This window comes from Thunnus thynnus, chromosome 1 (genome assembly GCF_963924715.1).
Source record: "Thunnus thynnus chromosome 1, fThuThy2.1, whole genome shotgun sequence".
NCBI lineage: Eukaryota > Metazoa > Chordata > Actinopteri > Scombriformes > Scombridae > Thunnus > Thunnus thynnus.
This window is the reverse complement of record NC_089517.1, coordinates 9,872,272-9,894,803: the sequence shown is the minus strand read 5'-3', so window position 1 is coordinate 9,894,803 and position 22,532 is coordinate 9,872,272. Positions and strand designations below refer to the sequence as shown.

The 22,532-nt window shown below is 40.3% G+C and overlaps 2 protein-coding genes across 4 annotated transcripts; one reads left to right on the top strand and one right to left on the bottom strand.

The window, feature by feature from the left end:
- Positions 1 to 862: 862 nt before the first annotated feature.
- On the top strand, positions 863 to 5,920 carry LOC137174384 (small ribosomal subunit protein eS17-like). Its single transcript, XM_067579664.1, has 5 exons — positions 863 to 968; positions 2,205 to 2,356; positions 4,854 to 4,959; positions 5,253 to 5,318; positions 5,799 to 5,920. The coding sequence occupies exons 1-5, from the start codon at positions 966 to 968 to the stop codon at positions 5,874 to 5,876; spliced, it is 405 nt and encodes a 134-aa protein (XP_067435765.1). The 5' UTR covers positions 863 to 965; the 3' UTR covers positions 5,877 to 5,920.
- A 1,961-nt stretch (positions 5,921 to 7,881) lies between these two features.
- Positions 7,882 to 22,532, bottom strand: cpeb1b (cytoplasmic polyadenylation element binding protein 1b). 3 transcript variants are annotated; one of them, XM_067582043.1, is made up of 12 exons: positions 22,391 to 22,532; positions 21,933 to 22,104; positions 17,894 to 18,115; positions 16,204 to 16,433; positions 14,862 to 15,117; positions 14,615 to 14,728; positions 13,182 to 13,271; positions 11,918 to 12,054; positions 11,388 to 11,586; positions 10,690 to 10,784; positions 10,323 to 10,403; positions 7,882 to 9,359 (listed from the first exon to the last, which is right to left on the bottom strand). In XM_067582043.1, exons 1-12 carry the CDS (start codon positions 22,403 to 22,405, stop codon positions 9,249 to 9,251), a joined length of 1,722 nt encoding a protein of 573 aa, XP_067438144.1. In that variant the 5' UTR covers positions 22,406 to 22,532; the 3' UTR covers positions 7,882 to 9,248. The 3 variants fall into 3 exon arrangements, with proteins under 3 accessions (XP_067438144.1, XP_067438047.1, XP_067438217.1); XM_067581946.1 differs by having other exon boundaries at positions 13,167 to 13,271; positions 22,391 to 22,531; XM_067582116.1 differs by lacking the exons at positions 21,933 to 22,104; positions 22,391 to 22,532 and adding an exon at positions 18,353 to 18,612 and having other exon boundaries at positions 13,167 to 13,271.

Below are 22,532 nucleotides of genomic sequence, written 5' to 3'. Positions count from 1 at the left end.
CATCAGACAAAAGTCATCAAATACACACAAACACTACAAAATAGCCATTACACACTGGTGAGATCAATTCAAAACACTACTGTAAAAAATCTGGTACTGCTATTTATTATGATGCTTATGGTTTTCCCCCTCAGAACAACCTCTTTACATGATAAACACAATATAAAGACACAGCACATGTATATATTTTTTAAAAATGTAATTCCTTCAATGTACTGTAGTAAAATAAACTGAAATTGAGTTAAAAAAAAAGAAGTAAATGTACTGTAAAAATATGCAAAAATAGAGAATAATAATACACTTTATTTATATGGCCTTCCATAACATAAAATGCAGCTCAAAGTGCTCTACGAAAAAGGTGTTTAAAACAAACAAAAAGCTATCAAAGATATTTAAAAATAGGAAACATTTAAGGCAAAATACAATAAACAATAAACTAAGAAGGTAAAAAAGGTAAAATCATCAGAAGATAAGAAAGATAATGCAGGTAGTAGAATGAAGAATACAGTGAAATAATTTCCATGTATTTACTAATATAAACCAATGGGAAAAAAAACTGTTTGTACATAAAGAAAAGAAATCAGATTTATTCTGCCGCAGGTCTTTATGGATCCATTGTTCCAAAACAAGTGGACTGACCTGTGGTCCTGTTATCTATCCTGAAGTTCTGATTGGTGTGTGAACAATTTTAACTCTCAGTATTTCCACCTGGGGATTTGTGTGTTAATTAGGTTCCAGCTGTGATAACTTGAGTTAATGATATTAAATGTCAGTGCTTTCTAAACGAGCACATGAGTGAAAACAGGGGAATAGTGTTTATAATTTTGGGGGGGAAATTTACCTGCAGTTCTCACCTCCCGCCGCTAGTGGGCGCTGTGGTGCGGCGCGCTGTGACGGCGCAGACTGTGAACTATAAACTTCCTGTATGAACCTCCGGTGCTTCTCTTCCACCGGTCCGATTCAACATGGTGGGTATCCCGAAAACATTTCACTTCACCGGCCCTCACAATCCTGTTCAATCCTCGCCGTGTGTGTGTTCAGCAGGCGGCTCGAAGCCTCCGCTGCACACTGACGGCACTGAGCTTTGCTAACGGCTGAGTTTTAACGCACAGCGGAGGAGATAAAAACCGTTAAATACAAACCGAAGCTTACCATGTAGCTTCCTCACTGAACACCAAACCGTCAAAAAAAAAAAACAGCCTGATATCACCGCTAAATACTTCTCTACACCGGTTTATGTCAGTCTCTGCTCTCCAAATCTCACTCGACTTTGTGTCTTGTCTGTAAAACAGATAATTTAAACGGTATTAGTGGGATTATTTACGTTTTTTTAATGGTGATTCCGGTGTGAACGTCCCGTTACCTATCATAGTAATGGACGTTTTGCTGTCTTACCCAATAACCTGACAGAGAGACAAAGTATTGACAGATAAAAGTTTAGCTTAACATTTTGTCTTAAAGCAAATTATTTTTGAGATGTCTGGAAAAAAAAGTTTTCTGGTCTCAAATCAGTCATGCAGGCTAACTCTTCTGGTTCAATCGGAGTCATTTTAATTGCTTATATTCAATGATTACACTTAATTTGTATATTAATTGGTATGAAAAAGTCAAACTCTAGCAGGTGTGTTCACTTGCCTTGTTAGTGTGTTGCAGTTGCACCGTTTAAATTGGTATTAAAACTCCGTAAATTGTCAAATTCTTCTCTTTGAGTCTCAACGTTCAGGCATGTTAGTGTGTTTTTCCTTATCAACAAAAAACAGTTTGACACTGTAAAGCAGCGAGTCTCAAAGTGGGGTCCCGAGCAAAAAGGGGAATAATTTATTTTCAATATAATTCCATCCATAAGTAACACAGTGACAGAATTTACGACTATTTTGGTCATGGGTTTCATACATTTTGTATAATAAAGCATCTAAAAGCAAATATCTTATCAGATGGGGGGGTCCCTGATCTAATTTAGGGTCCTTGAGGTGAAAAAGATGGAGAACCACAGCTGTAAAGCAGTTAAATTGAGTTAATTAAAAACATTACACCAGCTGAAAATGATAGTTCCGCTTTGATCACTAATATAAAATCAAATGTGTTAAATATCAGTGATTACTTCCCTTGTGATTCTTTAAAGTGACACTACATGTTTTTGGCTCTTGTTGCTGTATTTCCTTGTTTTGTGTGTGTATACTAAAGTGTGTGTGTTCTGTCTTCAGGGACGTGTCAGGACCAAGACCGTAAAGAAGGCCGCCAGGGTCATCATTGAGAAGTACTACACACGGCTGGGAAATGACTTCCACACCAACAAGAGGGTGTGCGAGGAGATCGCCATCATCCCCAGCAAGCCTCTGCGCAACAAAATCGCAGGGTGAGTGAGCGAGCGAGCGAGCGAGCAGGACCGCAGCTGTGTTCTGCTTTTTCTTTGCATGAATCGACTGTTGTGCTTGATTCGAGCTTCCATTGGTGTTCAGTTGCTGTTGAAATGTGTTGCACAGGGTTTGATCAGCATCAGTGGTGTGTGGAGGACAGTGGTGGAAAATAACTAAGTACATTTACTAAAGTACTTTATTTAAGTACAACTTTGAGGTGCTTTACTTGAGTATTTCCATGTTATGCTACTTTCTACTCCACTACATTTAATTTACAGCTTTAGTTACTTTTCAGATGAAGATTTGACACATTGGATAATATAACAAGCTTTTAAAACACCTCTTCCACCACTGACAGAAGAGTCAGTTTTGCATGATGTATAATCTGTCCTGTTATGGTTCCTTTGGCTGCAGGAAGCGTAGAAATGGACAGTTTTTGTATGGATCATGTTGCTATGATTAGAAGGCAGTTTTTTGATGCTTTACATAGTTTGTTTCATAACCGTGTTGATGTGAGTTTACTAAATATTTGTTTGATGATCGTCACGGTAACAGTGAGCTGCAGTGTTTGCCTTTTATTTAATCAGGTTTCGATCAAGTTATCGCCAGATCTCAGTTTAATTAAAGTGAAAGTTCAAACTTATGTTTCCAACATTACAGTGTTATGAGAAAGCAAAAACGGCTGTGTAGAAATCATGACTGAAAGTAGGTTATTGGTTTTGGTTGTATTTGTCGTACATCAGGAGAACTTCAGCATGTTCTCAATGAGCCTCTGACAAGTTAATATAAACAAATACACACATCAGGACATGAATTATCTCATGATGAAACTGTACATTTGATGATGCAGTGACACACTGAGCTATTAGAAGTTTTTTTAGTCTGGTTTCACTGTTTATAGAGAGCAGGAGGTCTTGAAGCTCTCCTGGTCCTGGTCTACATCAGGTGTGGTGTTTGAGAGATGACTAGAAAGGTTAATGGTTGATACAGATGTGTGGTTTATCTTTGTGCACGTTGGCTGTCATGCGTTCTTGACTCGGCAACAATTCAGATGGTTGAATAATCATTTAAGCAGGTTTTTTTTGGACAAAAACTGGCAAAATTCACTAGTTCCAGCTTCCTAAATGTGAATATTTTCTGGTTTTCATACTGCTGTGATAATAAACGGATTATCTTTGGGTTTTGGAGGATGTTCAGACAAAACAGGAGGTTTTGAAGAGGAACTATGGGCTCTGTGGACATCATTCACTGACATTTTACAGACCACACGAATAATCGATGATGAAAATAATTGTTAGTTGAAGCCCGACGCCACCATGTCAGTTACTGATGCTTGTGCTCATTGTTAAAAAGCTGCGGGATGTGAGGTGTCGATGTTTACAGAATCAAAAAGATGAGCAGTAAACTAGTCGTTAACCGTGTTCTGCTCACATGACAGTTTGCACGCTCAGCGTCGTCTCCTGCATATTGAGCTCTTGTGATCAGAAGGATCGTAAACACACTCGATGACAGCTGCTGTCTCTGTGTCGCAGCCTTTTTTTACGTCCTCGCAGATTTTGGAGGAAGGAACATCTCACTCTGCGTTTTGAACTCTTCCAGACAGTTGTTTACGTATGTCAGCTGTCAGCACGAGACGGCGTTCCCTTTTTCTTTTTTGCCGTAGCCTCGAGCGTTCCGGGTTGATGTCAAAATGAAGACGTCGTGTTAGCATGTGAACGCAGAGATGCTTCACAGTGAGAGTTTGACTGCTGTGGTTAGTTAATTGGTGCTGCTTCTGCTCTGGTTTTACTACAGTCGCTGTGCTGCAGTTATTTTTTGTGTTTTGATTGAAGGGTTCTCATAGCTTCCATCTTTGTTCGGATCAGACTTGAACCTTTTCCAGACAGTTTGAGGTCAGTCCTGTGTCTGCGCTCAGCAGACATGAAGGCAGAGCTCTTCTGTTGAATTAAACTGTTTTGTTTGCTTTAGTATTTATTGTGGCAGACAAATGTAGAATATTAAATTGCGTAGGCTGTCAGATATGATGTGTGGTTACTAATGGAAAGTAATTCCATTATATCTGGTTATACTGTGTAAATAAGCATTAATTCAGTTTCACTGGATCACAGAAATCCTGGATTTTGAAATAATATTTGTTTGTGAACTGTAGAGCAGCTGCACAAAGAAAATTAGGTTTAGTAACATATTTCACACTGTAGCTGCAACAAACATAAAAAGATTAATTTAGTCCATGAATCATCAGACATGAAGGCAAATGTCCATCAAGAGGAATGTCATAAAAGTGCTTAAAAACCTAATAATGAAACACTCAGTTGATAATTATATGAAACAGAAAAAAAGCAAGTAACTATTTTTAATTGTGAGGCTGGAATCAGTTTATTTTATGCATTTTTCCTTGTTCAATAACAATATATAGATCTTCTGTAGTCAGGTAACAGACCGTTTCTCCACCGTTAACATCTTCTCTGTGTTTTGACTTGTTCCTTTGTCTCTCAGGTATGTGACACACCTGATGAAACGTATCCAGCGCGGCCCAGTCAGAGGAATCTCCATCAAGCTGCAGGAGGAGGAGAGAGAGAGGAGGGACAACTACGTCCCAGAGGTCTGTTCACTCTCTTCTTCTCGTCCCGTCTGTGTTTGCACATTTACTGCTGTTTTTATAAGTGCTTTGGTTGATTTGATTTTTTTTTTTTGAGGATACAGTCAGCATACAGTCTGTAATGTTTATTTTGCTGCACTTTGCACAACTATGAAAAGCAGATTTGTGACGGATAAACAGTGATTGCTGCTTGTAAATGTTAAACTTGAGTGTCTGAGAGGTTGAAGAAAGCTGCTGCAGAGCAGGAACAGTTCAGACTAATCAACTAATGTGTTGTTCTGTTTCTCGTCCTCTAGATCTCTGCTCTGGACCAGGAGCTCATCGAGGTGGATCCAGACACAAAGGAAATGCTGAAGATGCTGGTAAGTGTAGAAAATATTTTGCTTTTTTTCAATGACATCAATGAGCTTTTGTTCTGGAGGCCACATGATTTGTGTATGGCAGACTTTATGAGTTGTAATAGCAGGAAATGCATATGTGGTAATAATAACACTGATGGTGGCTGCTTCATTTATGTGAGTCAGTATGCACAGTAGCAAGGTTTTGGGTGTTAATACTACTAGTTGTATCTGTGTTTGACAACTCAAAATGTGCACAAGCCAGAATATTTTCTTTATTACATTGAAAAAGTAGTTTTAGACATGACTGCATACAAGTTATATCAAGCTAAACTGCCGGCTATAATAATGTCATAAGCTTTTCTTGGTGAAAAGAGTTTGTTAAACTTTTCACACTGTACCTCAGATAGAAATAAGTGATTTTTTTATATCTACCTAAATAACAGAAAAAGGGAAGAACTTCCATCATTATAAATGTTAAATACTTTCTTCTTCCTCTTCTAGGACTTTGGTGGCCTTTCTAACCTTCAAGTCACTCAGCCAACAATTGGAATGAACTTCAAAACACCTCGAGGACTGTAGAATCATGTGTAATATTCCTCTTAATAAAGAGATCTAATTATTAACTATGATTCCTCTTTTTTTTTTTTTAACCCATTAAGTGATGACCAATGATCCGTCTGTCTTAAATATAAACAGGACAACTGATTAAAACTGATTATTAAACTGATGGAAGCTGGTATGAATTCACCATCTTGCTCTGATGCATGTAGGAAGGTGAAATTTTATGTTGTCATGAAGTTGATGATGCAGGTATAAGTTTAATAAGTGGATGTTCCTTTATACTAAAACTCTGTTACAGTTCATCCTCAATATGTTCAATTGGATGTCAGGATTGTAGTTGCCAGGTGAAATCTTTATGTCCCAACCACCCAGTTACAGCTGAGGCTCCATCAGCTCATGTTTATGACGCTAAACACATAACAGTGATGGTCGGGACAGTCAGGCTGCTAAAAGACTACAGTCATATTGCACACCTGCAGGACAGGCGGCAACTAACAACTTTTCATATTTTCATTAACCTGACTCACTTTCTTGATTAATCATCCAGTCATTTGGTCTATAAAATGTTTAAATGGTGAAAAATGTCAAAGTCCAAAGTGATTCCCTCAAAAGTCTTGTCCTGGCCAACAGTCCACAACCTAAAGATATTCAGTTTACCATCATAGAAGACTAAAGAAACCAAAAAACTCACATTTAAGAAGCTGGAATCAGAATTTGGACTTTTTCTTAAAAGGTCTCAAAATTAATCAAAAATTTTGATAACCAATTGTTTTGTCTGTTGACTAACAGTTGTCTAATGGATTCAAATAACCACCCAAACCTGGTTAGTTGTGTCAAACTCATGATCAAATATAAAAACACACAAGGCATGGTTTCCCAAAAGCTAAAGGGTTAAAGGACAGTTCACAACTTCAAGTCTTTCTTAAAACAACAGTCAGGTGTCCATATGATCTTTGAAATATGTTTTTCTTGCTGTAATCATTCCTCCTGTTCATACTGGCTATTAGAATAATGTAAGTGACGGGGGACAAAATCCACAGTCCCCCTTCAGTGCAAAAATGTATTTAAAAAAAGTTTCTGAAGCTTCACTTGTCCAAATGAGTCAAATCAAGTAGATATCTTTCAATGTTAGTCTTTTTAGTGCCAAACTCCCTCTTTTTGTTACTATACTTCCACCACAGCAGCTCAATAGGAGGAAACCGAGAGAATTAGATGCTAAAAATACTGTAAATGTTGCAGGTATCCACTTGATATGACTAACTCAGACTGCTGAAGCCTCATATAAGCTTCACATAAACTTTTAAATGCATTGTTGCACAAAATGACTGGACACACTGTGGGTTTTGGCCTCCATCACTTACACTGAAAGCACATTTTATGGGGATCTTTTAATAGCCAGTATGAACAGGAGGAATGATTACAGCAAGGAAAACCTTTCAATGTTCATATGGACACCTGACTTCTAAGACAGACCTGATATGCTCATCAGTTTACCAGTCACAGTATTGTACTGTATACAAATTGTACTCTTTGTCTCTGGAGTTGTTTTGTTGAATCTGTGAAATTAACTTTACATCACTTGAGTCATCTCAGCTCCAAATTTATCACCATGGCTGGAATTTGACAGATTTATCAGACAGGGAAGCTCTACCACAGATCAATTTGTTTGTATTATGGTAAATGTAGGATTCAGAGTTTTATGCACTTGACCCGTAAGCAGAGAATAAACACATGCAACTACAAATGTTATGTGTTCAGACTTGACAAAGCTCATTTAGAGCCAAAAATATAGATATATACACACGCCAAGCTGTGCATTTCTCCTAATGATTACAACCCTTTCAGTGTATGTGACAGATGCTGATATGTAAAATCATCTACCCATCTGTGTAAAAGAGGGAAATATTTTTACATAAAGATTCCCAATTGACACTATAAAACTCAAATATTTCAGTGATACAACTAAAACTCAACTGAAGAGTCCAAACAGTAACATATTCAATAAGAGTCCAAACATGGCAGGTAATGCTTAAACACCTTTATTGTGCCCAATCTGAACATACTCCACAACTGTAAGTAGCAGCAAACTTGGCAGACCACAATGAGGTAGACTTTCAAAACTCTAAAAAGCAGCTGGGCTAAAGGGACAACAAGCTCAGCATGACAAACCTAATGGATAAAGAAAAGACATCTTGTCTTTGGCACACAGCTTATATGCATTTATGTCCAACTGGAACAGGAAGGCAAAATGGGCTAAGAAAGCGTGGAATCAATTTACTGGGGTCTACTCAAGCTCTGGATAGATTATTTTATCAGCAAAGTGGAAGTTCTTACATTCAACAGGAAACAAGCAGCTGTTCTAACATAGGCGTGTCCCCCTGCTGATGTACAAAAGTGATTAAAAACCACTGCCACCTCTCCAAAGTGCAAATTAAAAAAGTGCAAAAATCAAACTATGTACAATCAAAACATGAATGTTCACTCTACTCTCATCTCAACAACATCCATCAGTTGATTGAAAAATGATGGATAACCAGTTGAAGCAGTATCCAGCACTATTTGTTACACACATTTAATGTAACTGGACCAACAAAGTCAGTTAAAGTAGTACTTCCAACATTTTGTGCCCATTTAAGTTGAAATTTGGGAGGGCAAATTAAAAAAGAAAAATAGCCACAGAAAAATGTATGAGGAAAAAAGGAAAAAAAGTAAAAGGGGGATTTTTCCCATAAACAGCCACCTGGTAGAATTCTGTTCAAAATTTTCATGTCATGACTTAAAACCGTTTGTGTACAAATTAGTAAAAAACTGCGTAAAAATGTCTGAAATGCGACTGGTTAAATGAAGCCCAACATTCAACTCCCAAAAGTAAGAAACACCAGTTGGCTTGCACAGGAAAAACAGATGCCAACTGGGGGTTAGGGGAGGAGGGGGAAAAAAAAAAATAAAAGTTTAAAGGCACTGTATGGCATTTGCCAATGAACGGCAATGAGACTCGCGTGATTGCTCTTCACTATGCAACACATGTAAACAAAAAAGGAAACAAAAAAAAAAAAAAAAGAAAAAAATGGCATTTTCATCCACTTCTTAACCTTAGGCTGACTCCCATCACTCTGTCTGGCCACAAGTCTGGGAAAATGCATAAGTGTGAAGGGTCCCTTGTCTCTCCCAACAAGGTCACTGTGCATAGTGCCACTGTGAACAACAGCAAAAATGTAGCAAGTGCAAAAGTGAACATTTTCTACAGTGATATCCCCAGTGCCTGGTGGAGTGCCATGGTGCCCTCGTGCTGAGGGACGTCTGGCACGCGTGCTCTCCATGGCGGGCAGCCTAGCCCCGTAGAGAGGGGCTCTTCCTCTGGCCCTTCAGTGTGTTTTGGATCCACCTGCTCTAGCTAGAATCCCTGTTCTTCTGGTTGCGCATGAGGGGCCGGTGGTTGCTCAAGATGTCCATGGAGTGCTGCCAGTGCCAGCAAGAGCGGCAGTAGTACTTGAAGCAGGCCTAGATGTTAACAGACACCGACTGAGTGTACTGCAGGCTGCCATAACTGTTTACAAAATATCATGTGCAACAGCTCAAATGAATCAGACAAAAAGGATAATTTTGTTTATTACAACTTGTCTTTTGTGGATTTGGCTTTTATATTGTTATGACAACATTATACTCAAATTAGTTGATTTAATCTGGAAAGCATCATAGCTACAAAAAGTCCAAAAAGGATCTTGATAAACTGATCGGACTAACAGTTTTTTTTGCACAGAAACAAACGTGTACACAACTACTGCAAATATTTTGTCAAAGTCAAACAAAGTAAGACTCAGCTGTGTTGGATTTTACAGATTTCAACTAATTTTACAATTGTGTAACCAATCAAAACACTGGACAAAACCACAAAAACATCAGTACTGTAATAACCAGAAGTGTCCTTTAATGACCCCCAGCTTATTCATTAAAATCAGTGTCAAGTTCAAGGTAACAAGGTTGTTCCTGCAGTGTGCTTGTGCTAAAACTGAACCATAACATGTTTTTCTATTTGTCCATTTTCATTTTATTGCATTTGATTTTCCTCTTTACTGTGTTTAATTGTTTTAAACCATTTTGGTCTTTTATAAAAAGCACTTTGACACACTGTCTGAAATGTGCTACACAAGTGAACCTAAACATCTCATTAAACTAGACCTTTTCTATCTTAAGGCGAGAGACATCTGGACATAAAATGTTAACAGCGAGTCCCTCAAAAGTACTGAGACAGCAGTTCTTCAGAGGGTTTCGACCACACCCACTTCCAGAAACACCTACTGACTGTTATTTTGGAGCATTTACACTACCGTTTGTCTGCAATGTTAATGGTGCTACATGAAAGCTTAGGGGTCACAACAAAATCATTGGGCGTTAGACCCCAAAAATCCTTATGCCTTACTTCAGTTGGAACAAAAAAATAGTGAGACAGGAGGCTGCACTGACCTGGTCTCTGCAGAAGAAAGGCCCAGGTTGGCGAAGGCAAACTTGACACATGGAGTCTTCCAGGTACGGGTCAATCTGGACCTGAGGAGAGAAGCAAAACCATTTTACTCAGTTTACAAAGCTTTAAAAAGTGAGAACCTGCTGCCTGAGCACCAGTGTCTTTGTTATAAAAACGGATTCACAGTATTTAAGAGCATTCGTGTGGCACAGTTTTGTTTTTTTTATTAAAACACCAATATTTGTATCCTGTTTAAATATCAAAAACTGAACTGATTTTCCAGTTTAAGAACAGATGAACATGAATGCAGTCACTCAACAGCAGCAGTGACACTAATCTACAAAAACTAAGTTGAGAATATCTTCTTACCTTCTTTGTAAACTTGGGGGTTTTGATCTCTACAAATGCTGCGCATACGGCCTTTAGGTAACTGCGCTGATTGTTGAAAGTGACACGTCCAGAGCCTGTATGAAAGAATAAAGTTATATAAAAAAGGATACTGTGAGGGTAATTCATTTTGGATCTGATTGGCATAAAACAAAAACATTCTGCAGAGAAGGTTTATATAAAATCCAGCTAAGATGATAATATGCTTCCTCCATTTTGACTGCACAGTTATCAGTTTCCTCAATGGTCAGCACCTTCAAAATTACACAAATAGTCTCTGACTTAATGACTTAAAGTTCAAATCTACAGTTTACTTGGCCTCTACAGCAGTTTTACTGACATGAATTTATTTTAGTATGAAATTTCACAGTTAAAAATAAGTAGGAATGCTGGCTCAGTCACAGCAGCGTTTATGAGCAGAGGCTTCACTCAATTTCTGTTTCACATTTAAAAAAAAACAAAAACACTGCACAAAAAAGGCAATCATCAGCCGAAGAGGCATCTGGTAACCATGAGGAAATTCTGACATTTTGCCACAAACCAAACAGCAGACTCATAAGCACAACTGGACCAGTGTACTGTAAGTGTACAGCTGACAACTCTTCATAAATGTTGACAAGATGTCTACAAACAGCACATGCAGCTTAAGTAGCCCACTCATTCAACAGCCGCTGTCTTACCTATGGGGTACTTGTGCTTGTCCGTGTCGATGCCAGCATACATGACTCCTCCGAACAGGTCGTTCATGATGCTGGCCAACGCTTCAGCGTTTAGCATGCCATGCAGCGCGCCAACAAACACCGTTTTGCTGGGGTCCAAACGCTGGGCAGGGCAGCGCACATAGTTACTGTCAGAGATCACCCAGGGGATCACCTGAACCTGGAGCAGAGCAGAGGACGGACCAGAGTCACTTGACATATTAGCTGAACCATGTTTCCTTTTCTTTCTCACTGAAGAACTTAACTAGGCATGAGAGTTACTTTTGTGAAGTTTATTTTTGGCTTTTGTTGTTCTTAATATGATTATTTGAACATAATTTATCAGAGTGTTACATATTGCATTATACATAAAGGCGTTTAATATTTTGGGGTGGACAAAGTCTTTATGCAAGGCTCCATGTTGACTGCATTACTGTAAATATTGGTCAGTACATAATAAACTGACAACTATACTGCAGCACACAAGCTTCATACGTCTAGTTTCTACTCACATCCTTGCATCTCATTCTGCGGCTGGACATCTTGAAGTAGTACTCTCGGTTATCCTCGGGGTGAAACGGGTCCTGGGAGCAGGCGTGGAGCAACGCCCGCACGGACTTCTCATTCTCAAACACCAGGTAAACATAGCCTATAAACACAAAGCAGAATACTTCAGGGTATAGAAACGTGGCGGCCCCCACAGTATGGTGTTCATTTACATTTATTCAGGCAAAATGTATTTGACAGTTTTAAAAAAGGACCAGTGTGTAAGATTTAGTGGCATCTAGTGGAACGGACTTGGCAGAAATGGAATATTCAAGTATGTTTTAATTAGTGTATAATCCCATGAAAATAAGAATCATTGTGTTTTTGTTGGAATGAGCCCTTATATCTACAGAGGGAGCGGGTCCCCTTCTACGGAGGCCGCCATGTTTCTACAGTAGCCCAGAACAGACAAACCAAACACTGGCTCTAGAGAGGCTTTTTCATTTATTGCAGCCACTGTAGGTTCTCCTACATGCTTGGAAGGGGAAGGGTATTCAGGTGGTTGTAATCTGCAACCTCACCGCCAGATGACAGTAAATCTTACACACTGGTCCTTAAAAAAAAAAAAAAAAAGGCAGCAACTACAGTTTAGCCCAATTACAAAAAAGGCAGCTAACACAAGCAAATCATTAAGTTAAACAACAATTTGCCAGCTGTAAGAGGCCTGAGAATCACGAGAAGGCAATTGTGAGGCACAGAAAGAACAGAGCTTTTGCCAAAATGAGTCACTTGATAATCAGTTATGGGGTTTTTTTTGTTTGTTTTTTTTTTTTATATTAAATGCCAAAACATTTGCCGATATCAGCTTCAATAGATCGATAATGAAAATAATTAGTTGCAGCTCTAGACAGATATTCACTGAGTGGTCCATGTGTAAAATTGTGTAGCAAGAGGAAATGTCTCAAATCATGAGGGAATTTACCAGATATGAAACCTGTATTAACAAAAACAAGAGTTACAAGTAGAACCTCAAACACATGATACAGGATATTTGTTTAACAGCCTTTAAATATTACTAGTAAATCATCACCATTGACATAGATGTCAACCCATTTATCATCAGTGTTACATTTATTCCCAGTATCACCATACAAAGTAATTCTAAAGGCCCGACAGTAAAACTCACCAGCATGCCATGTGATCACAACAGTGCCACCCTAAAACCATGAAGAAAAAAAAGATATATATATATATAGCCTACCAGCTTGTTGTTACCTTTGGCCACATTACCTTTGGGAGGACAGCGAGGGTGCTTTCCATCCTTACCCGGCCACTCCACAGTCAGAGGGCCATAGCCACTGAAGGTGTTGATCAGGCCGGCTGAAATAAAGGATGAGGCAGTAAAGGTGGGGTGATGACAAAAAAAAATTAATGTAATAGGAGCCTTTATAGTCAAATGGAACCAGCATTTCAGTTAAGTCTTATTTTCTGAGCAGGGATAAGTGTCGTTGTGGGAAGTAAACACTGAGACGACTTAAAAATGCTCAGCATGCCGCTGTTAGCAGCTAGCTGTATTTTTTGAGTTTTTACCATTTAGAATTCATTGCGACACATTTGCTAAGTATGATTGTTAAAGTGAAAGGATTTTTGCTTTACAAGGAAAAAAATGTCACACCACAAATTGTTATCATCTACTTTTCTACATTATAAACAAGACATAATTTCCTTTATCCATTTATGTATTTGTACAAAATTTTCCAGTGAAATTGTAGTCTATGCTGGTTGTTAAACCCATAATATAAACAGGCAAATATTTAAAGCAACAAACATCATAAGCTGAAATCTCTCTTACACAGAAAGTGCAGAAGAAATCGGCAAAAATAAAAACAAAATACAGCACACACCAGAGGAATAAAACATTTTGTATATACACTGCTTGTAAACCACTCAGTTTTCCCTATAATTGTACAGGCTTGGCAGACCACCAGGCCAATAAGAACCCCCGCCAGGCCGAAAAAAAAAGCCTTTTTTTAAAATGCCAAAATAAGGCCAAATACCCAGTCATTTGGAAATCAATAGTGTCTGGGGGGCCTCTGTGCTGCGCTGTTCCAAAACATGAGTTAACCTTTGTGTGGTTGCCTGGGAAACTCTTAGTAGTAGCTCATTTTAAAGGAATAGGACAGTGCGTAATGCTTGTGCGTAGCGAGAGAGAGAGTGGTTGAGCAAGAGAGCGAGCGAGCGACAGAAAAGTGACAGCGAATGCGAGCAGATCAGAGGAAAAGGTTAGCAGTAAGTTGTCAATCTCGCAGTAAATGTACAGTACAGACTGCAGCTGCAGCTTCTCAAGACCAAGAAAAGTCACGTCTGTCGTTTCCCCAACTGCTAGAAAAGTGCAGGGGTTAGCTCCAAAGTTAGCGACAATGTGTTAGCCTAGCCTGATGGCTAAACCACTAAACAGAGAACAGAAGTGTGGGGCTGAGTCTCCTGAGATTTATGATAGTTGACTTTCAAAACATTTAAACTATTTTGAACTCTTGCTCACATTACATCCCACTCCTCACCGTTAACTTTATTCCACTAGATTGTGAAAGCTTGGATTTAACATGGCTGCTCATCCATTTCACTATAAATTTAGGTTAAAAAGCATCTATGAAAAGCATCTCAAGAGAACAGGTCTGGCGTTGTGAAATGAAAGCAGACAGTATGTTCACAGCAGCCGTTACCTTCTGTGATGTCCCAGGGCACGCCACCAAGAAAGACCTTGCAGGAGTACAGAGGATCCTTGTTGTTTCTGGGAGGCAGCTGGCCGCTCCAGGTGAACGTGGCCTCGTTCACAGCTGAAAGGTTACGCCAAAATTCATACTTGTGTCCACAAAGCCACCACAACTACCATGTATACAATCAGAGCTGAGCTGTTAGACTTAAAGGGTAATTCAATGATAATCAGAGATGTAAAGTTTCTATATTTACCTGCAGCCTGTCTGTGCAGGCGGGCTTCCCTCTCAATGCTGAATGTATCGTCAGACTGGTCAAGCATGTCCGCTCCAGGCCACGGAGAGCCAGTACGCCAGCGACGGGAAAGGGCTGAGGAGGCGGGGCTGGCACTGGGTGGTGGGGTCAGAGGAGAGCTGGTGTCCTGGGGGTCCAGGCGGGAACCCAGTCGCAGCAGATCCTTCTGCATGTTCGATGCAAGATAAGGCAGGGGAGGGGAAATCCGCAAAGTCGACTGGAGAAAAAAGACAAATCCAGACAATTGACCAATAACGGAAAGAGAAATTGATATGACTTAATATAAAAATGTGTGAAGTTTGAATCATGAATTTGAAAAATCTCAATTAAGAACTGGCATGAACAAATAAAGGCCAGGCGCCACTGGAGGAGTACTGGAACCTTTGCTACAACAACATTTCCACAGAACTACAACAGGAGTCATGTCAGGGCGACTGCTTGGCTCAGGGGTTAACGTCCCCTAGTTCAAGTCCAGCTGTTGCATCTTTCTCTTCTATTATTTCATGTCATTTCTACGGTCAATAATAAAAGGCTTAAAATGCGCCAAACAGTAAAGCTGTTCTCAATCTGCAGCTCTCAGTTTCTCTTAATAGAATAAAACTGAATTGGTGAATTAAAACATTTCTACTTTGCTGTTTTTTTTGATCAGTGTTAAACCATTGTCAATGAAACTCAGACTCCCTGCAGATATGAGTTATGCTCTTAGAGCTGCTCAAACACTTTTAAGGTGAAACATTTGTGCAGGAAGCAGTGAGTTTCATCAATAGTAACTTTAACGGCGACAGAAAATGTAAAGTAGAACCAGAATTAAATTAGTGAGTTTGAACAGTATTTCTGTTAAACAGAAATTTAAAGCAAGAGGAGTTGATGAAGAAGTTGAAGTGTTCTGGTGAAAATATACATTATCCTGAATCTAATTACTTTGAGACCACAAGAAAAACACTGAAGTGCTGAGTTTGCGTCAACAGAAAACAGCACTGACAGCAAATTGAAACAGGAGCCAATCTTAAAAAAAACAACAAACAAAACAGACCTCATTACTAAAAATATATATGACACTACTGAAAAAACAGGAAAGGCCAGTCTCTTAATTAACCCTGTTTGAAATAAAGATCTGATTTTATTCTCTGCAGGTGTGGTAGATAAAGGCCTCAGTCACTATTTGAGCATTTACAGTATCTACATGTCACCATATTGTGACCTTGCTGTCCAATGTTGGATCATTAGGGGCCCAGTAAGGTGGGGAATGTTTGTCTCAAAACACAGAAAACCAAAGTTACAGAACAAGCATAATGTGCCATACCAGCATGTCACAAAGGTGGTCCGAGCCAGAACTGAAGCCGCTGGTCTCCGAGTCTTCAGGACTGCTGGAGCGTGAGTCCAAAAAGGAGCTAGAGTCCAGTCGGTTTGCCATGCGAGCCATGCCAGGGAACTTCTCCAGGAAGTCAGCGGTCATACTCATGGACTCAGGGGGCAGGTAGCCTGGGGGCTTCCCGAGGATACTGCTGAAGGGACTGTTCAGGATACCTAGCACTGGAGAAACAAGACAGTTACAACATTTACAGTCATTTTAAAAGTTGACTCATGGATGTTTCTGTGCAAGTAGCCATGGCGGTGTTACCTCTTAGCTTGTGTGGATGAGACAACTGAAAAATGGGATGTGTGCTGAATCTACAGAGCCGTATCGATTTCTCAGGAAGTATGCCGCATTGCAAGTTCAAGTTTCTAAAGAAATTTTTAATCTTTCGCTGCTCTTCGAAAGGTTTACGTTTGGCAAACGAAAGAGCAACCGAAAGAAAGCTGGGTTTGTGTGCTGAATCTACAGATCCATATCGATTTGTAACAACTGAAAGGCAGCGGTGTAGAAGACGGTAGTTGATGTGAAAGCTGGCTGCCAGTAGGAATCCAAAATGCTTGAGTTGATCCTCAAAGCTTTTTAAATTTTACTGACTATTTGATCATATGTAGCCTGACTGCTGTTAATTTGGATCACTATGTCAGAAGCTAAATTTAAAACACCTTTCCTTTTAGCAAAATTTCTGGGGACCATTTCATCTGTCACCTTTTCTAAGCAAAGCCCAGTAACTCCTAAGCAGCAATTCTTTAAAAGTATTAACCAGCGTCTTCCTCCCTCTTGATATCCAAGTGAGTCAGCTAGCAACTGTGACAGATATGTACATACTGCGTGGCCTGTAACAGTGTACTCAACATGAGGCTCCAGGGGGATTATTCAGCTGTAGGCCGCATTCAAAGCTCTGTCCCACTTTGTTGCAGGCCCAGTTTAGAAAGCTCTAAATGAAGTTATGCCGGGTTGGTTTAGACATGCAGCGATAAAACTACGGCACTACAAATGGGTCAGGACAAATGGGACATCATTGTAGTTGTACAACCTCTCTAAGGACATGCTGGTCTCAACTGACAGCCCAAATGTGAGCATTTACATAATTTTAGTTCACCAATGTTAAGCAGCTATTTGGGATTGTTGGTCTACTTTTCTGGTTTGTGTTCTGCCCCCCTCCAACCTAGTCACTCATGCTGAAAAATACCCACATCTTGGCATTATCAGTGTGATCAACAGGTATTGTTAAATACAGAGAAAATATCTTCACGTCATTAAAGCATATCCACAGCAGGCCTGTTCAGGTTTGAGAGGAAAAATGGAGCTTCACTGGATTGTTTTGTACCTTCCAGATTGCTAGAGATGCAGCAAAGCAAAAGTGCCACATCATCCTCCCTAGTGACGCTACAGCCTGTTCCAAACGCACAGAAATGCTGCTGTTAATAACCATCCATGACATTTCACTACAAATGAGTGCTACACAAATCGAGACACAACCTATGAGACTTTAATATCTACTGTGTTATCTGAATAAACGGGGTCATGGGGAGAGCTAACAAACTCTTCCATACTCCGGGACATTATGTGGTATAAAGCAGGAGGTTTTGCCGTGATTGCTAGAATAGAAGCAGGTAAACGAGAGGCTGGTACTTACTGGAGGGTGAGCTAGTCTGAACCTGGGAGGGAGAAGTGTGTGTATCCGTCTCCTGGCTGCTCCAGGGTCTGTCCCAGCCGGACAAACGGAGAGACTGGAGGCCCAGGCCCAGGTCTGTGACACCCGGCGGGCCCCTGGATGACTGCATGTCCTGGGAGCCAGGCATGCCACCGCAGTTGGGGAAGAGCATCCTCCTGCTGCCCACCGCAGCCAGCTCCGACTCTTTTCGATCCGAGATCCAGTTCAGAAATGTAGAAAAAGAGGGGAGAGAAAGTGTTAGACGGCCACAAGGAACTCAGTTGTTAACAGTCGAACGCGTTACATAGAAAAGGGCAGGGAGAGATTAGTCATACAAACTGTTTCTGTAAAAGAGACATCTCATTAAAAACTTCCCTCATCGTCACATCTTCTCCCCCCCCCCCCCTCCCCACCCCTACCCTGGCTGACGAGGGAGCTAACCTGCTGCCTCTGTGCCCGGTGCAACTGCCATGCATCTCCGTCCGCATCACTGACCCACCTAGCAGCATGTGACATGGCTGCTGATGCACTCGCACACCCCTGCTAATGACATCAGCTTTCCCCCACCTCCCTGCTTCCTTGCCTAACAACTGTGTAATGAAAAATTCCTGTCGGAGCTATTGGCTTGTTGATAGAAGTACTCCCCTCTCTGGTAGGCACAGCACGTCTGTCGGTGAAGACAGCCGCCGCCGCTGCCACTGTTACTGCTGCTTACACTGTGTCTAGCCTTGTTTCCTGAGCGAGCTGACGGAGAGGCAGCAGGAGGGAGGGGGAGGCGAGGGGCAGAGCTACAGCAGCATGGGGGAGGCAGCATGGGAGATGAGAGTGACTCAGCAGACTTGAACTTAAAGTATTTCAGACTCGAGGATGCTTGATAACCAACAGAACTGAAATCAAATCATTGTTCTCATTGGTTGGTGCACACAAAAAACACACAAGAGTTAAAAGACAAGCCGGCAGAGCCTCACTGTAACAGAAGCAGCTGACTGATCAGATGTTGAGGACGGAGCGATTTGCACCGCCAGCTCCTCCCTTCCCTCTCCAGGCCTGGAAAGCTTCCAACTGCCAGCTACAGCCCTGATTCAGCAACACCCAGCTGGGGTGGATGGAGCAATGAGGGGGGGTGGTGGTGGTGGGCAGAGAAGCCACACCAGGAGTTTAGCTCAGTTTGCTTCGAGATCCAATTTACTCTTTAAACACTTAAGCAGCAGTACAAAAACAAATGTTCTGTAACTCTTATGTCAAAACCTTGATATCATAACTTGTACATACAAGTAGAACAAGATAAGATTTCAAGTCAGAAGTGCGGACATGCCCCGAGCAAATTATCAATTCAGAAGGAAAGGACGCAGGCTCTGTGCTGAGCTTAAATCTTGGCAAATCTCACTCTTGGGATAAAAAAAAAAAAAAAAAAAAACACTTAGAAGTGCTGCAATGCAGCATGAATCAGCTGCTGGCACTCAAATGATGACAAGGTGAAGGAGATTTAACAGATGGCAATTATAGAAAAGACTTTGTCTACTTTTTGCATGCAAAAGGAAGAAATTTGTCATCGGCTTGCACATGCAAAAAATCTGCTATTAAAAAAAAAAAAAGGAGTACATTAAAACACATATCACATCCCGACAGGACACATTAAAAACACATTTACATAAAAACAATAGAAGCTACATTAAAAAAGGAGCACCAGGTTCTCGATGGTGAGGACTGAATCAGGGTTAAATAAATAGATATTAAGTGCTGTATGCTGAGGTAGCAGACCAGCTTTAAAGAAAAGAAACAAAAAAAAAAAAAACTGGCTGTGTCCATTAGTTAAGATATTTTATGGCAACAGGGACAAATGATTTTTTATAGATGTTTTTCTTTGCACAGGGGACCTTTGCCCAGAGCAGCAGCTCAAAGTAGTGATTTAAGAGATGGCTGCGGTCCTCTAAGATTTTGCCACTTAAGCGTTAGACTGCTTTGCCGTGGTTACAGGACAGTTGAGTTGTTTGCAGCCTGTAATTGTCCCACTGCCCAGTTTAACTACTTTGGAAAGATTTGTCTTGCTTTTGACACTTAGGTGCTTGAACCAGGACACAATGTTAAAAATGAGTATACTTTCAATTAGGGGGATCTGCTGACCTCAAGATTCCTCAGTTTATGCAGCAGGAAGAGTCTCTGTGCTTTTTTTGTGAATGCATTACTACATGATCTGTGAAGGTAAAACTTCAGTCTAACAGTCCCAAGGTACTCGAAGGAGCTCACTTGCTCCACCTCCTGGCTCTGAGCCAATTCTGGCTATGAAAGTGAAAGGAGGTCTTTCTTTGGCAGGGATGCAACTTTTTACCAAAAAAAAAAAAAAAAAAAATCCACCCTGACACACTAACGCTGACATTGTACCTTTCAGTTCTGGATCCTTTTATGTTTACTGGTCTAAATGTGTAGCTACAACTGAAACGCAAACCACAAAATGACAACCGTATCCAACATAAGACTCACAGACTTATTACCATGAAGGACACAGAGGTTATGTCTTTTTTTCCCCTGGGAATTTGCAGCTTTTATGGAGCTGGGGGGGGGGAGTTTACATTTGCATGCAACTTGAACTTACACACAGTGAGTGTTATACAGGCTGACTGCAGTATTTTAAGACTCTGATGAAGACACAGTAGTGTTGAAATGTTAAGTCTGTTTGACTCACAGCCTTTTAATAGTGCAATCAGTGTGCTCCAGTCTTTTCTCTCTTAACTTTGCAGTATATTTATCTTTTAGTGCTTGTTACTGATGATTAGTCCATCAACAGAAAATTAACTGCCAACAACTATGATAATCGGGTTAAGACATTTATTTAGAAAAAATGCCAAACACTCAGTTTTCAGCGTATTAAAAGTGACCATTTGCTGATTTTATCTGTTTAATTATAGTTTCAAGTGTAATATTTTGTTTTTTTCAACTGTTGAATGGATAAAACTAGCAATTTGAAGATGTCATATGCAGCTCCTGACATTTTTTTCCCCCAGAATAAATGATTAAATCGATTAAAACCTCAACAAATTCACTGATAACTAAAAGCTTCAGTTGCAGGCCTACATTTGGCTACCTCTGGGCCGACAACAAATGAATGGCTTCCAAGCAAAAGGTTATTCCTGGCAGTGAATTTGGACCTTCACATGAGGAAGCCAAATCACAGAAACTAGTCAGTTGACTGAACAAATATGTAGTTAATTAAAAAATGACAATACAGTCCCTTTGTTGGGGTCTGAGAAGGGCAGGGGTGGCTGTGGATGGACTTTGACTCATCACCCTGGAGTATTTTTAAAATCCTAGCTGGCCCTGACCAGACTGTGTCACGTGTTTATGCCTCAGCAGCTTAAAGGATAGTTCAAATTTTTTTTCAAGTGTGTCTTAAAACAACAGTCAGGTGTCCATATGAACAGTGAAAGATGTTTTCCCTCACTGTAATCATTCCTCCTGTTCATACTGGCTATAAAAAAGATCCCCTGCTTTCAATGTAAGTGATGGGGACCAAAATCCACAGTCATTTAGTGCAAAAATGCATTTAAAAGTTTATCTAGAGCTTATATGAGGCTTCAGCAGTCTGAGTTAGTCATGTCAAGTGGATATCTGTCACATTTACAGACTTTTTAGCATCAAATTCCCTCTTTGTGTGTCCCTGTTGAGCTGTGATGGGAGTATAGTAACAAAAAGAGGGACTCTTGGCACTAAAAAGACTGTAAAGTTGAAAGATATCTATTTGATTTGAGTCATTTGGACGACTGAAGCTTCATATTAGCTTCGGATAAACTTTTAAATACATTTTTGCACAGAAGGACAGAAGGAGGGCTGTGGATTTTGGCCCTCATCACTTAGCCTACATCGTAAGTGCATTATGAAGAGATCTCAGTATGAACAGGAGGAATGATTACAGCAAGCAAAACATGGTTCAATGTTCATTTGGGCACCTGACTGTTGTTTTCAGACACTTAAAAATAATGCTTTTGCATCCACCTGCTCCACAGTGACAGAAATGAGACTTTACCACACAGCAGGTCCGGCTTTCCCTTAGCGTTGTTGGGTGTGGTGCACACACCGGTGAAGTCCAGAGCGTTGCCCAGCATGGTGTTCATCCTGCGGAAGATGTCTGCGTTGCTGCAGGTGGACAGGGCCGGAGACTCGGGGTCGGGGCTCTCAGGCCTGCGGGGGTCGTTCCTCTGCAGAGAGGCAACCAGAAAAGAGTAGATAAGTTATTTCTGCATTAATGCTAAAACTTGGACGTAAAATTAGCGTACTTGTTACAGCATTAAACCCGCTTTTTAACCGTTTTCAAACAGCTCTTGGTCGTTATTTCAAGTAGGAATTAAAGTTTCGGGGTCAAGTCTTAAAAAAAAAAGACGTCGGTGTCAGTTTTGGTGACACACAAAAGGTCAAATTATAACGTTGAACGTGGCACAAAAATAATTAAAATTCACCGTTTTAATTGAGCTTTTTTTAACTCACCAGGGAAAACGCCATGACATGGACTGACAGCCTATGAGAAATGCAACAATAATAACCGCTGGCTGCAATAAAAGGTCATATTTAATGAAGTCTGCTAGCCAGCTAATTAGTCTCAATTTAGTGAACGTGTGCTCAGCAAATG

Bases quoted from the DNA above. Each gene is read 5' to 3' on its own strand.
- LOC137174384 (XM_067579664.1), top strand. The intron at 2,357-4,853 runs GTGAGTGAGCGA...TTTGTCTCTCAG, and splicing joins CTGCGCAACAAAATCGCAGG to GTATGTGACACACCTGATGA. The intron at 4,960-5,252 runs GTCTGTTCACTC...CTCGTCCTCTAG, and splicing joins GGGACAACTACGTCCCAGAG to ATCTCTGCTCTGGACCAGGA.
- cpeb1b (XM_067581946.1), bottom strand. The intron at 11,587-11,917 runs GTGAGTAGAAAC...GCTCTGCTCCAG, and splicing joins GCAGAATGAGATGCAAGGAT to GTTCAGGTGATCCCCTGGGT. The intron at 9,360-10,322 runs GTCAGTGCAGCC...GTTAACATCTAG, and splicing joins CTTTCTTCTGCAGAGACCAG to GCCTGCTTCAAGTACTACTG.